This window comes from Cantharellus anzutake (assembly GCF_015039405.1).
Source record: "Cantharellus anzutake strain C23 chromosome Unknown EI90scaffold_18, whole genome shotgun sequence".
Classification (NCBI taxonomy): domain Eukaryota; kingdom Fungi; phylum Basidiomycota; class Agaricomycetes; order Cantharellales; family Hydnaceae; genus Cantharellus; species Cantharellus anzutake.
The window spans coordinates 18,374-34,463 of record NW_024066968.1 but is presented as its reverse complement, the minus strand read 5'-3'; the positions used below and the strand labels follow the sequence as shown (position 1 = coordinate 34,463).

General features: G+C 54.0%; 1 protein-coding gene across 1 annotated transcript; it reads right to left on the bottom strand.

Moving 5' to 3' along the window:
* Positions 1–10,897: 10,897 nt before the first annotated feature.
* On the bottom strand, positions 10,898–14,314 carry EI90DRAFT_3015489 (uncharacterized protein; the record flags this gene model as incomplete). The annotated part of the gene is made up of 1 exon (XM_039056901.1): positions 10,898–14,314. One exon carries the CDS (start codon positions 14,312–14,314, stop codon positions 10,898–10,900), a length of 3,417 nt encoding a protein of 1,138 aa, XP_038917171.1.
* Between the last annotated feature and the right edge of the window lie 1,776 nt (positions 14,315–16,090).

The following is a 16,090-nucleotide window of genomic DNA, read 5'->3' as shown; positions in this document are numbered from 1 at the left end:
GGCCCTAGAACAAGATACCAGCTCAGAATGCCCCCTCCCTTGCCAGATGCATCTGGCGATGCATCAAACACGTCAACTCTCACATTATGGGCCAATTTTTCCAACAGCCTGACTTTGTTGACAACAGTGCCCTCTGTGAATGACTTTCTGAAGGCTATGGATGGCCCTTTCACCTGTCTGAGGAGCCTGGTTGGACAACACACTTCCACAAAAGATATGCCACAGTTCCTGAAGAAATTCAACACTGCTAGCGCTATAGACTTATGTCATGAATTCAACTGAGGTAAACCAGGTGACTGGACAAATGACATAAAATGGACAAGCCTGGTATCGAACCCAGGACCTCTACTACTCGCCCGTTATGCCAGGGAGGTTACTCCATCCCTGATGGTGGGAGGTTATGTTATGGGAATGGGTTCCAGGGAACCCAACCTGAGCCGTTCTGCTCATGGACAGAGGTGGCTGCATAGCCGTTGAAGGGAGAGCAGGAGATTTGAGACCGGGTGTACTAACGGTAACTTGGTGCTCCGAGGAGCGTACCGGCAGCGGGTATAATGGGGGCTCCTTGAGGGAGCCACCTAACAGTTGGCTAGCAGCAACTTGGCGCTCCAAGGAGCGTACCGGCAGCGGGTATAATGGGGACTCCTTGAGGGAGCCATCTAACAGTTGGCTAGCAGTGACTTGGCGCTCATGTGAGGTACCGGTAGCGTGGGTGGTTGGCACTCCTTGAGGGAGTAGCCCAGTGGTTGTCTATCGGTTACTTGGCGCTCAAGGGAGCGTATCAGTAGCGGGATTTGTTGGGACAGACAGGTTGGTTGACCAGTGCACGGTAGTGAGTGACCGTGGGAATTTGGGCCCGCGGGTACGTGGCCAGGCATCCTGGGGCTGCCTGGGTCACTTCTCCCTCCCAAGAAGGGAGGAAGGGTTGTAGGACCCACTAGGGTACTACAGGAAGGATAGGAATAGGAGCTCAACCACCCAGTGGGGGGGTGGGAGTGGGAAGAGTGAGGTCCGGTGTCTGAGCACTCACCGGGCCGATGAGGTTTTCTCACAGATTGTAAGAATATCGATGTAGACATCGATATGGACCAATTCAGATGTTACAGAGAAGGCTTACAGTGGTGGCACAATGGTGTGGCAGTTACAATCGTGGTACAAGGTTTTGTGGGTTATGTATTAGATAAGGATGGAACAATTCCGGCAACTGCCTTACATGTCATATGACTCATAACTATCTAATATAAATATTACAATGGTCAAGGGAAATCCCTTGAAACTCAACAAATCCCCCAGCCAGCACCAAAACCCAGTGGGAAAGCTTGGCATGGGGTTTGACAGCGAAATAAGGTGATGGAATCCCAAAGTCTGCTTACCTATAGTCACGGACCATAAGATTCTAGATCCGTTTCTATAACATTGCCCCCCAGACTCTTATGGGCCAGTGTGACAGCAATGTCTTTCCTCTGGTCCTTCAAGAGCCCAGGTTCCCAGTACTGAGGAACCGATGATGAGGAAGGTGGGCTGGAGACCTGTTAGCAGCCTGAGGCTCCGGTTGTTGGCCTGTATGACAACCCTGTCCCAACCCAACTGGGAGCGTTCAGCAGGTGGAGTAGACCCAATGTACTCGGCCCACTGTGATAGAACCAGCAGTGACACCATTCCTGAACACAATGGCTCGGAGACAGTCTGTGCACGATAAGGGAACCCACGACATCAATCTCCTAGCCCAACCCATATATGGGGAGTTGGGTCTAGCCACATGGGAAAGTGCTGAGATCATCACGGGGTAGTCTAGTTTCATAGCACATCTCACGATAGACACCACTGAGGGTGAATGGTCTTATAGGGGTCGGTGATGCTAGGTGGTGAAACTTCCGGGGCCGCTGGGTGGTGAAGCAGCTTTGGGTGCTGGAGTGGGCACCGCGAATTGACATGTGCCTTGGTACCAGACCTGGGTCAACAGTGGGTATTCAGAACAGTGACTTGGATGGTCTGGGCTATGATGTCATCTCTCGCACATGATGCAAGGCAATCTCCTTGCCCTCGTTATCCGACTTGAGTACCCTGGGTCGAGAAGAGTTCACCCTACCTAGACCTGTGCGGGTCTTCTGAGGACCGGCGCAGGTTGAATTGGCGGATCAAGCCCATAACTTGAGCATGAGAAGTCCCCTCCACTCTGCACCTATGCCAGTAAATTGTCATTGGCGGCTCTGCCATCGATGCAAGTGCAAGGGCGCAGGAAGGTCTCGTCGCACATAATCGTGCCCACTGCGAGTGGCGACCTTGAAGCGACCAGGAAACCTGTGCCCGGCACAACTCGAAACCTGGTTGAGCGATGCCGACCGTTCGCAGGTTCTATGTCCTGACAAAGTGGCCAAGTGGATGCTGGGATGTGATGGCGTGATCAAAAGCCGCGAATTCGCAGATGGCAGTGTGTCAGGGACGCGTCTGGGGTAGAGGAGGCCCGGGTGAGACGCCCGACACTAGGAGCCTCATGGGGTGTGGAGCGGGCATGCGTACTGGCGGGCCCGGCTCAGGAGGCAGTCCCTGGCCACTTAGACTGAAGTGGAAAAGGGTGTTATTATTATTAGAAGGGAATACTATGTTACTTACCTGAAGTGGAAAAGGGTGAGAAGAAGGCTACTTCTTCGGTTCCCACTTCAGGTATGTTTATATACATGCGGCTTAGGTCACATGACGGGTGCCACGTCATCCTCGCATACAGCCGTAGTCACCTGGGTGTCCCCGTGGGGGATCCCGAGGGCATCCGCTGTGAACGCGCGAGCTGGACATAGCGGGGGTCACCCGAGGCGCCCGGGCTGGGCGTGTCGTGAGCGCGCTGCAGGTGGGTCAATGGTACATTGATACAAGGAAAGGTCGTCCATGTAGAATAAAGAGAAAATAAAGAGAAGTAAAGAGAGAGTGGAATGGAGAAAGAAAGAAAGAAGAAGGGGGGGAGGAGGTAGGGGAAGACTGGGTGGCGGGGTACCGGGTGAAGTGGGGCCGGGTGGGGCCGGGTCAGGCGGGTGTGCCCTGACACAATGACAAGATAAGACAACCCTATCCAGGGAGACATAGAAGTGAGCAGTCTCGCCGGTTTCCGTGAAGGCATCCGACTCTTGTTGACCTCAGAAGACCAACGCGTTGAGGGTGTGTCCTGGCCCGAGGCTCCAAATTGTGGTGGCATGTGTGCCCCTCTTTGTTGGCGCATTACCTTGTAAGGGTCTTGCAGTAACTCGCGATGAGCCTAATGTGTATGTCGACTTTATCAGGGATGGAGGAATAGGAAGGTCCGGTGTCAATCGAGCTGGCATTGGGACGGGAAGTTGGCAGCCACCAACGTCAGAACAGCCATACGGTCTGCTCCATTGTGTCCGTATGGAGGAGCAATCAGTGCGGGAATGGCATCAAGCACCAGTATGGGTGAACATGCCGTGGTCGGTGGACTCCGGTACAGGTTTGGGGTGGGATTAGCCTCCGTGGGAGGGTGACGTCCGGCAGTTTGGAACTCGATGATTCTGGTCGTAATTGAGACTGCAACGTGAAAACGTATGGTGCAATCAAGAGTGGAAGCTGTGACTGCTGATACCGGATCTGGGTAGAAAGTGTCAGAGACCAGATTTTAAGACGAAGGAATGTCTCCGTAACGGAGGGCTTTGGCCTCAGCGACTTCTGCCAGGAGCGCTGTGCCTAGTGACACGTCCGTGCCCTAACTTACTGACTGGCACTTAGAACCTAGTGGGGGTAACTCTAGTTGATTTTTCTGCTGGGGCGTAACCTATGTACAAGTAGTGTATATATATGGTTACAGCGGAGACGGTTCCGCAATTGGCGGAGCCGGACGGAGCGGAGCTAATGGGGTTAAGACATTAGCCGACTGAATATTACCGACGAGTCGGTTCGCGGGGTTAGCGGAAAGGCAGGCGTTAACCCAGAAACGGAAAGGAGGGATAAGCCCGAAGGTGGACTCTGCAGGGCAGGCGAGTGTATTGCCCAGCGGAGGCGGGAGTGCGCTAGTGGACGTCGGAGCTGTCCGGAAGTCTTCGGGGCTCCGTACTTAGGGAGGCGTAGGTAATAAATTGAAATGAAGGGGTGGTGGTCATCGAGGGGCACCGGGAGGTTTGCGGAATACGGGGGCTCCGAGGTTGGTGAGGGGGGAGCGGAGTTAGAACGGAGGGGTCGGAGAGCCCGGAAGTCGATGGCCGGGAATGGATATGACAGTATCCCCTTCTTAGGCCTGAACCCTTGAAGGCCCAGAATTAGTAAGACGAGGGGAGCTGCACTTACAGGAAGAGAAACAATGAGGAAAATAAAAATGAAAAACGGAAGTGAGGAGCGGAGGGGAAAGGAGAAATGGGAGAGGAGTCGGGGTTCCTAAGGAGCTTCGGGTCCAGGCTTCGCTGGGTACCGAGAGTGGAACGCTTCGACGAGGTCGGAGGTGTGATCGAGTTCACCGGCAAGGAGCCATTGTGTCTCCTCGTCGGTCCCTTCATAGCCTAGCCACTTGACCAAGTAGAGCAACTTGTTGCGTCTACGTCGGTCGATCTTGGAGTCGAGTATCTCCTCGATCTCGAACTCCATCTCGCCTTCGATTTCTATGGGAGGCGGAGGTGGCTGGTGGCGATTCGGAATGGTGTTTGGGACAGATGGTTCGATCTGCGAGACATGGAATACCGGGTGAATGGCTCGCATGTTATCCGGCAGGCGGAGAGTGAGGGAGTGGGTTCCAACGCGGGCGATGATCTCGAATGGGCCGAGGTTTTTCTCGGAGAGCTTTTTGGAAGGTCGAGTGGAACGGAAGTACTTGGCCTTCACGTAGACCGAGGTTCCTACTTCAAAAGCTGGGGCAGGGCTCCGGCGAGAGTCTGCCGGGCCCTGATAACGGATCTGGGCGAGATGCATTTCCTCACGAAGGAAGTGGTGGAGGGAGTCGAGATCGATGGAGTACTCTTGGGCGCGTACCGATGTCAGGTCTCGCTCCGGGTGAACAGTGATGTTCGGGTGGTAGCCTTTGTTGGCGAAGAACGGGGAGACGCCCGTGGTGGCATTCGGAGCGTTGTTGTATGCGAACTCTGCGAGAGGCAGGAGTTCGGACCAATTGTCCTGCTGGTAGTTACTGTAAATACGCAGGTACTGCTCGAGCGTCTGGTTCATCCGTTCGGTCTGACTGTCTCCTTCCGGGTGATAACCGGAGGTGAAGTGGAGGCGGATGTCGAGGGCCTTACCAAGTGAACGGAAGAAATGAGAGACAAACTCCGGACCCCTGTTGGAGGTGACGTGGGATGGAACTCCATGCTTGGAGAACACATGGAGGAGGAAAAGCTTGGCCAGTTCCGGAGAGGTGATGGTATCGTGGGTAGGGATAAAAATGCACTGTTTGGACAGGCGGTCCACGACGACCAAGATGGAAGTGAATCCGGAAGAGGAGGGTAGCTGTTCGATGAAATCCATGGAGATGGAGTTCCAAGGACGTTCGGGGATGGGGAGTTGTTTGAGTAAGCCATAAGGCTTATGACGGGGGACCTTGGCGCGGGCACACAAAGTGCAGGAGGATACGTAACTCTTGACGAAGTTACGGATACCCGGCCAGGTATACTCACGACGCACTAGATCCAGAGTCCGGTTTTGCCCGAAGTGTCCGGAAAGTTGGTGGTCGTGTTTGTCTCGCAAAACGCGAAGACGGAGATCGTTAGAATCCGGCACGTAAATGCGATTGTCCAGCCTTAAGAGGCCTTCGGCATCAACGGACCAGCGGGAGTTGGGGAGGTTGGGGGAAGCGAGATGAGAAGAGATTGAGGTGTCGGAGGAGAGGGAGGTTAGGATGTCTTGATGAAGAGCCTCTGTGTCGACGAGTACGGCTGCTCGGATTACTGTGGCAGCTAGGAACGTGGCTCGTAAGGACGCAGTGAGCTGCTCCGAAGTGAAGACTGGTCGGAAGTTCTGTGGGTTGACGCGAGCGTAGTCCATATCCCCTTCTTTGGGATAGACGTCCCAGCGTCTTGTCAACGCATCTGGTTTAACTCCGAGTCTTCCGGGACGGAATCGGACTGTCATGTGGAATTGGGAGAGGAACTCTGACCAGCGGGCTTGCCGCCGGGTCAAGAGTTTGGTGGTGGAGAAATACTCGAGGTTCTTGTGGTCGGTGACGACGTCGATTGGGGTTCCTGAACCTTTGAGGTAATGACGCCATGATCGGAACGCATCATGAATGGCGAGCAGTTCTTTGTCATGGGTGTCGTAATTGAGTTCCGGCGCCGAGAGTGTTCTTGAGCGGAAAGCGACGGGGCGAATCTCTCCGTCATCACAGCGAATGGAGAGGATTCCGGAGATCGCGTAATCGGAAGCGTCGGTTTCTACAATGAGGGGGGCGTCGGGTAGCCAATGCGTGAGGATAGGAGCGGAAGTGAAGGCCTCTTTCAAGGTGTTGAAAGCGGCGTGACAGTCGTCGGAGAATAGCCAGGGGGCTCCTTTACGCGTGAGGCGCATCAAGGGGACCACAATGTCGGAGTATTGGTGAATGAAACGCCGGTAGAAGTTAGCGAAGCCAAGGAAGGATTGGACATCCTTGACTTTACGGGGCTCGGGCCAATCTTGGACGGCTTTGACTTTCTCGATGGACATGGTGAGTCCGGAAGGAGATATTCCGTAGTGTCCGTATGGAACTCGCATTTCTTCGGATTGGCATATAGGCCGTGTTTGCGGAGTCTCCTAAGAACTTCTCGGACATGCTCCTGATGCGAAGCCATGTCTTCCGAGTAGGTAAGGATGTCGTCTAGGTAGACTACCACAGAAACGTCCAGGAGGTCGGCAAAGATCGTGTTTACGAATCGCTGGAAAGCCGCAGGTGCATTCGTGAGACCGAATGGCATGACAAGCCACTCATAGGAGCCATAGTGCGTGCGGAAGGAAGTCTTCCACTCGTCGCCTGCTGCGATGCGCACCAGGTGGTAGGCATGCCGGAGGTTGAGTCTGGTATAGACTGTGGCACGGCTAGGTGCGTCAAGGAGGTCGGAAATGCGGGGAAGTGGGTAGCGATCCTTTTTGGTGATCTTGTTCAGCCCTCGGAAGTCGACGCAAAGACGGAGGGATCCGTCCTTCTTGCGGACGAAGAGGACCGGTGCCGCGTGAGCGGAGGTAGCGGGACGAATGAAACCGGAGGCCAGGTGCTCATCTAAGAACGCCCGGAGGGCCTCGAGTTCCGAAGGAGAGAGAGAGTACATGGTACCCAAGGGTGGGGAGGTGCCTTCCTCAAGGTCGATCTTTAGGTCGTGCTCACAGTGCGGTGCCAGCGTCGAGGCCTTGCTCTTACTGAACACGTCCGCGAACTTGTGATACTCCTTCGGAACAGCCGAGAGGTCGACGGAATCGGTGTGGGGAGAGGCAGCCCTCAAGCGGCTTTCCTCGGAAGGGATGGTTAGGCTGAAGGATACCGATCCTTCGAGTCGGCAAGCCTTCGCGAATGCGGAACGGCTGATGAACTCGATAGATGGTAATGGAGGAGTAGCAGCCTGTGACTGAGGTGCTGGCGAAACATCAGATGGTTGGATGTCGGACGACGGCAGTGTTGCCGGAGACGACGGGGGAGAGCTTGGAGTGACTGTCTTGGTAGGTTCGGAAGTTCGGAACGTGATACTGCTTGAGACCCAGTCAATCAACGGATTGTAGCGGGTAAGCCAGTTGTGTCCTAGGACTAGGAAACATGATCCATCCAGCGATGTGACAAAGAAAGTCGTGGGGGTGATGTTTCCGGAAGCGAAGCGGAGGGGAATATCAACGGCACGGGTTATGATCGAGTTGGTGCTACCGTCGAATAGGCGTAGTTGTAGGGGTTTGATCTGGTATGTCTTCAAGGCCAGCTTTTTTACAAAGGTGTCGTCGATGAAGCAGTCCGAAGACCCAGAATCTACGAGCGCGGGTACGTTCTCATAGGAGCGGAAAAGTTTATTTTGTGTCCTACTATTGGACGGAGGAGAAAAAGGAGAAGCGAAGCGGAGAGAGGTGGATCGATCTACGGAAGTAGTCGGAGGGGGTGGAGGAGAGAGTGATACATCAGCAACACTATCTACAACGGGTAGAACATTGCCCGAAGGGTCAACATTGAAAGGAGAAAATAGACCATTTGAGAGAGAAAAGGAAACGGGAATGTGGAGGGAGGATAGGTCGGAAATGGAAGACGCGTTTAAACGCACTTCTTTGAGCGCACGGAAGGAAGGATCGCAACCCCCGGTCCGTGCGGAGTCCACGGGGGTGCGGACTAATTTTTTGCTTCTGCAGAAGCGGATCCTTGCTCCTCGGTCTGGGCCGAATGGGCCTTAGATGCGCGAGAAGAAGACTTGGGACAATCCTTGACCATATGGCCAGACTGACCGCAGAACATACAAAGTTTCTCGTCGAGACGGCGCTTACGCTCTTGTGGCGTGAGCTTGCCGTTGTCTCCGAGTTTAGAAGAGAGGTCCGGTTTAACGGAGCTGGCCTCGGACTTCTTGTTGTCCTTCGGAGGCCTACTACCGGAAGCGGAGTTGAAAGAGGAGGAAGAAGGGACGGGGTCGGAACGAGAAGCGGCGGTGGACTTGTCGAAGACGTTAGAGGAAGAGGGTTTCGCGTGACGTGTAACTTCCGATTTACGCTCCCAATAGCGCGCATCGAGAGTTTGGGACAGGGTGCGAAGCTCAGAGAGAGTAGAGGGTTTACCTACTCTGGCAATATCATCCTTGATACGTTCCGGCAATCCGTTGTAGAAGAAACGACGAAGCGCAGCTTCTCCGTAACCGTGGAGTTGAGAGGCGTGTCGATTGAATTCGACGACGTATTTGTTGATGTGGTGTCCGTCCTTCATGTCTAACGTCATTAGTTGAACCTCGGCGTCGCCCACAGGATCGTGAGGGCTGAAGTTAGTTTGAAGTTCGTTAACGAACTCTTGATAGTCGTTCATCCATCGCGGACGAAGCGTGGAGTTCTGGTCGAATAACAGGTCCGGCTCAAACCAATCGAGGGCCATTCCCTTGAGGTAGGACTGCACAAATATGACTTTAGCGCGGTCACTAGCGAAAGCGAGGGGACGGTCCTGGAAGTTGAGCTCGCATTGGACCAAGAATACTCGGAGTTCTCGGGGATCCTTCCCGTCGAACTGTTCGGGTTCGCGGACCTTGGTCCGGAGAGCGGAAGATGGTGGTCGTCGTCGTCGTCCGGTGTGACGAGCCAGACTGGCAATGGCTTGGGCCAATTGTGTAATGGCCACGTTGGAGGTGGGTTCGGCATCGTCGGTGGTTGGAACAGTGGGGATGGGAGGATCAGCAGGAGGAGGGTCGACGAAGTCGGGGACCTCGGAACCGAGTCCAAAGAAGTGGGCGGGATCTATGGGTTGTTCCGTGGTGTCTCCGAAGTCGGAGTCTGCGACTGGTGATCGATTCCTAGCGGGGCGCATGATCGGAGTCGATGGGAGAGGGGTTTCAAGGTTAGAAAAGCTTCGAAACTCAACTGGGTTTCTCGCCAATCGACTAGGACCAGGCTGAGAGGGTTCTGGGGAAGGTGAAGCGGAGTTGGGGACTAATGTGCGTAGTTGCGAACGAGTGCGAAGGACTTTTGGTGCCATACAAGACGTGTACTAGTCAGGGAGCAGAAAAATACTGTCAGAGACCAGATTTTAAGACGAAGGAATGTCTCCGTAATGGAGGGCTTTGGCCTCAGCGACTTCTGCCAGGAGCGCTGTGCCTAGTGACACGTCCGTGCCCTAACTTACTGACTGGCACTTAGAACCTAGTGGGGGTAACTCTAGTTGATTTTTCTGCTGGGGCGTAACCTATGTACAAGTAGTGTATATATATGGTTACAGCAGAGACGGTTCCGCAATTGGCGGAGCTGGACGGAGCGGAGCTAACGGGGTTAAGACATTAGCCGACTGAATATTACCGACGAGTCGGTTTGCGGGGTTAGCGGAAAGGCAGGCGTTAACCCAGAAATGGAAAGGAGGGATAAGCCCGAAGGTGGACTCTGCAGGGCAGGCGAGTGTATTGCCCAGCGGAGGCGGGAGTGCGCTAGCGGACGTCGGAGCTGTCCGGAAGTCTTCGGGGCTCCGTACTTAGGGAGGCATAGGTAATAAATTGAAATGAAGGGGTGGTGGTCATCGAGGGGCACCGGGAGGTTTGCGGAATACGGGGGCTCCGAGGTTGGTGAGGGGGGAGCGGAGTTAGAACGGAGGGGTCGGAGAGCCCGGAAGTCGATGGCCGGGAATGGATATGACAGAAAGTAGTATTTGGTCGGCAGATCGAGGGTAGCCAACTGAACTAAGTCAGTCGAAGGTACGGATAGATCCCCTCCATGACCAGAGACATGGAGGTCACTGTTGAGAAATCGCAATCGTCGGTTTCCAATATGCCTTTGACCACGCTGCGAGTTCTGACTCCCATCCCAGCCGCTGATGCTACCCAGCGAATTTCGATCAGCCATGGCTGCCTTCAGGTGTTGGGAATGGGTGCAGAAAGGGGGCATGGAGAGGATGAGGATCGGGGATTTTGAAACAAACAATAGTAAATAGATTTGCGGGAGCACGCGTGCCCCTTCCTTCATGCATCAGCCCAATATGGGGGCTGAGGTGGAGACCAGGGTCTCAGGGGTAGCTTGGAGGGATGGAAGGGGAGACTAGTCTATTTAGTACCTCTAGTCCCAAGTTGAATCTTTCATCCTCTGTATTTAACAAGTGCAATGATAGGACGTCGCTGAAGGCTTGTCTAATGCCAGTCTCCTTTGGGGCGGTCCTCTGGTGGAGGATCTGGCTTTCTGGGAGCCCGGTTATTGAACCTCGAGAGTTCAACTTCTCTCCACCCCCACTGGGCCGACGTGACTGGATGGAGGGTGAGTGTGCAAGGACACAGAAGGATTGCGCGGGTTCTGGAGTCAGTCAAGATAGACCAACCACACAGTATGATATTGGGAAGGCAGAATGGGCTGGTCTGGGAAGCGGATTCTCCTGCTTGATCAGATGACAAAACCATCTAAAGGGGCGTAATAGGACAGTGGGACTTGACTGCTCTGACAATGCAGCCATGGGTACAGAGGTAGCCGAGGGCGCTGAGGTTAATAGGCATTCGGCCTGAAAGAGATACCACTGCGAGTCTTCGGGCTGAGTCAAGACAACGATTCCCTTGCTGATACTCAGACTCGTTCGGTTGCCCAAAGTAGCGTTTAGTCTACCAGCAGATAGGGAGATACCTAGGATTTTAATGTCATCGTTTTTGTATCTGTAATGCCCCTCCGATGACACAGGTCTTGGGCCTGAACAACTCCATGCCGTGCGTAAGTTGTCTAACTTGGAATAATCTGGGACAGCCCATGAGGCATAGCGGTCCTTTCCCGTAACGCCATTGGCTTGACGTGAAGTGCAACCGATCGCACTGGCAGTCTGAGTGTAAACCTGATCTGCTATGATGGTCGCCTTCAGTTGGGCACAGCATCTCTTTGTGAGACAAGGCTTGATAGGCCAGCCTGGACTCCGCTCGCCTGACAGTTCCCTTTCTATGTTTTCTAGGCTTTTCCGCCTCTCTTCATGCAACGGTTCAGCAAGGATGTGAATGGAACGACACAACCCATTGGAAAACTCGTTCCATGCAGGTTTGGCTTCAGTTCGAGGATGCGGGGTTCTCTCCTTTGCACACAAGCGTTCCCAGACCATTGTGGTTGGCAGAGCGGCAGGCAGATGTGCCACGTTGGACGGCTGTCGCGATAACTTGGAGGCGAGATGTGCGGTGGCCGGTGGGTACAACATTTCGCGTGGGTGGTGCTGCGGCGCATGCGTTGCGCTTGACATTTCCAAGCGCAATGATAGACCTGGCAAGGTGTGCCTCCAATTGGGAGGTCCAAGACACGACCCAGGCAGTTGCATCAGGAGTAGCTCTTTATGTGTCATCTCAAGCTCCGGCCTCTTCTGCATAAGAGAGCACGCTAACACGAATGGGGAGCGCAAAGGGACAGTCGAAGGAATTGGCCGGGCAGGCAAAGGCCCCAGCTTACGGTCCCAGTCGTTGATGGGCGGGGTAGTTGAGAGATGGCCATCCTTGACACCAGGAACGTAGCCTAGCCACATCGGTGTCGTAATCTGAATTCCGCCCAGAAAGGGGTTAGGCGTGTAGATGTCACATCCGAGAACTTGGTTGAGGGCCTGAGCAACCATGAGGGCAGAACGTATGATAACTCGACGCATCGAACCAGTAGATTTAATCACAATCGAAGAACCGCCGCTGGCTGAACAGTGCAGGTCCAGTGAGTGCCCCAGCTCGTAAGGGCATTGTGAATAAACTGCCAAAATGTCCAACAAAACAAGCAAGGGTGACGATCCCGATACGTGGCAAGCCGATACACCTGCTGTCTCTGGTGGGTGACCAGCTGAAGAATATGGCTGATCAGGCAAGGACACTTGCCCAGTCGCATGGCACATCGTCCTGGCAGAGTGTGTCGTGATTGACGGATAGGCTACCGCTGAACAACATGGCCCATGCAAGCGTACTAGCTCAAGAAGTTGACATGCAGGCACGGCTGGAGGATCCCACCAGTCGTGTGAGGATATTGACTTGATTGTATGGCGCATTGAATTGGTGGAGCAAGTCACGATTAGTGCATGCGCCGCTACCAAGTGGTGTGCTGACTGCAGGTGTGCTGACTTGAGAAAGGAGTGCATGGATACAGTCGGAGATCCTGAGCTAGTAGATGAAGAGGTCAGCTCAACCGCTTGGCAGGGCAAGCGGATGAGATTCGTCACAATCGGCCAACCAGCTGCGACGGAGTGACACAGATGGCACGAGCACTCCGGCCCTGAATGACCTGGCACACATGAGCATGCCAGCGTGATAGGATTACACAAAGGGTCAGTCGGAGGATCCAACTGGAGAGACGCTATGGTTGACAAATGGACCACCGATGAGCTGTATGACTCAAACGAGCACATCATCTCGATGGGACAGCACACGGTAACCGTCAAGTAACTTGGCTGGGCAAGTGAAGTTATCCAGCCATTGATGGGCGAGGTGGTTGGGAGACGGCTGCCCTTGACATCAGGGACGCAGCCTAACCACATTGATGTCGTAAGCTGAGTTCCACCCAGCTGGGGATCAACTGCACGGATTCCGCAGCTGAGATCCCCATTGAGAACCGGAATAAATGTGAGGACGATATGCTGCCCTTTAACCTGGATGGATTGGTGATCGAGATGGACGCGATGTGCACCCATTCTGATGGGTGGTATGATCTTTTGACACATTGAACTGATGGAACGCATTACGATCGGTGAGTGTGCTGCTGCTGAGCGATGTGGCATGTGCCAGCATGCAATCCAACTGTTGATGAGTGAGGTAATTGGGAGTCGGTCGCTCCTGATACCAGGATCGTAGCTTAACCACATCAGTGTTGTCCTTTCGAGATCACTCAATGCGGCCAAATGAGAAACCCCATTCCTGTGCAAAATCTGAGTCCTCCCCAGCTGAAGGCTAGACAGGTAGATGTCGCATTCAAAGGCTATGTTGAGAGCCTGAGTACCTGTGAGGATGATGGGTTGCTCTTCAACCTGAAAGGATTGACATGTGGAGCCACGGAAGTGTATCGGGACCAGCAAATGAGTTGTGGTCAAACGATTTGGTCCGTTTGAGCGCGCCAGCTTGGGAAATCGACACGCAGGTTCAGCTGGAGAATCCGACTGGTCATGCAATATTACCAGTTCGACTGCACAGTGCGTCGAATCGGTAAAGCACATCTTGATTGGTGTGTATGCAGCCACCAGGCGGTATGACACATGCAAGCCTGCTGACTCGAACGTGGAACGTGAAAGGATGGCCGACTGACCAGGCGATGACACCGGCTCAATCGCTTTTCCCACCAAACCATTGGAAACCGTTGTAATCGACAGACCAGCCGCAACTGAGCAGCACAGTTCACAGGAGCGTTCTAGCTCACATGGGCGATGCGAAGGATTTGCCAGGAGACCCAACTGGGCAGGCAAAGACAGCAATTCAGGGCCCCATCCGTCAAAGGACAAGGTAATTGGGAAATGGCTGTCCTTGGCATTGGTTAGGTAGTCTGGCCGCATTTGTGCCGGGATCTGAGTTCCTTCCGGCCAGGGGTTGGACACTCTGACTTCGCAGTTGAGAGCTTTGTCATGAGCCTGAACACCAATGCCGACTGAACATGCGGTCACTTGCCACGTCATAACAATAGGGTTCATCACAGATGGCAATCTAGCGCTAGCAGGGTTGTACCGATCATACCAGTGCCCCAGCTTGTGAGGACGACATGGATAAACTGCCGGGAAAACCAATAGAACAACAGACATGAGTGTCAAGCTAATAAGGTGCCTCGCACTGGATGGGCCATCAACCGAGGATTCTGGCGACTCAGGAGTATGGCGCAAATTAGCAACCCAGGGAACCGACTGGCCATTCAGGAGTATGGGATTGCATATGCGGCTCTTTGTGCTAATCGCGAGTGTGGTGCTCGACGGACAGACCACCTCTGACTGATGTAGCGCAGGCAAGCGCTCTGAGTTGTGAGGATGATGTAGAGATACAATCAGAGATTTCGTTTGGGCAGGTGGCAACGTCTGGTTGGCTGGGTAGCACATCGACCTGATGGTGCACATTGTAGCCAGTGACAAACTGGTGGAGACTGGTCTGCCTGGTTTGTTCGATCCCAGGTGACATGAGCAAACAGCTACACTATCCGAATGAACGGGCAAAGGTGCCGGTTCAGCCTTACAACTTGTCAAACCGATGGAGTTTGTTGTACTTGACAGACAAGTCACACTTGAATGAGATTGTTCAGACAGGCGCGCTGGGTCCCATGAGCTCCGCGAAGGGGCAGCTATGTAACCCGATTGACATGGTAAGGCTGGGGATTCGACCCTGCGACATGTAGCACTGAGGGAGTGTGTTGCAATGGATAGACAACCAGTAGCCGAACAAAGTTGCTCAGAAAGACATGCTGGCTCAAGTGAGTGCGGCCAAGAAACAGCCAGTTGAATTGACTGAGCAGCCGGGGACCTGAACAACGACTTGGCTGCATGGTCCACATGACACATCAACCTGGCAGCGTGTGTCACAGTTGTGGAAGGTGAGCTGGATAGCTTATTCGAACGTGTCAACCTGCATGGATGCCACAAGGGTGTAACTGGGCGCAACTGGGCAGTTGGGCGCTTAAGCGTCGATTTGAGCACACAATGCATTGAGCCAGGGATGTGGACTGCACTCGATACCCAGGCTGCAACCCCACGATGCGGTTCATCGCTTGAAGGATCAGTATCAGCTGTTGACCGCGCTCGTCCATGATACGGTAAGAGGTTGAGGAGTCTGTAGCCAGTTTGCGGAATGACTGAACCTCCATGTCGTCTGGGCCCAGCTGTTGCCACTCTTGTAGCATGTCCATAGGCATGCGCTCATAATAGAATCTCCGTGGTGACGAAAACTCATCCAGTGCATGCTTAAGTTGAATGGTAGAGTGTTGATAGTCTGAGCTGACGATGCCGAGGTTAGATGGGTATTCCTCCTGTGTGTGAGCTTGAGGTCACACAATAGCGTTTGATGATGGTGTGACCAGGGTTGGGGCACCAATGTTACGGGAATGGGTTCCGGGGAACCCAACCTGAGCCGTTCTGCTCACAGACAGAGGTGGCTGCATAGCCGTTGAAGGGAGAGCAGGAGATTTGAGACCGGGTGTACTAACGGTAACTTGGCGCTCTGAGGAGTGTACCGGCAGCGGGTATAATGGGGGCTCCTTGAGGGAGCCACCTAACAGTTGGCTAGCGGCAACTTGGCGCTCCAAGGAGCGTACCGGCAGCGGGTATAATGGGGACTCCTTGAGGGAGCCATCTAACAGTTGGCTAGCAGTGACTTGGCGCTCATGTGAGCATACCGGTAGCGTGGGTGGTTGGCACTCCTTGAGGGAGTAGCCCAGTGGTTGTCTATCGGTTACTTGGTGCTCAAGGGAGCGTACCGGTAGCGGGATTTGTTGGGACAGACAGGTTGGTTGACCAGTGCACGGTAGTGAGTGACCGTGGGAATTTGGGCCCACGGGTACATGGCCAGGCATCCTGGGGCTGCCTGGGTCACTTCTC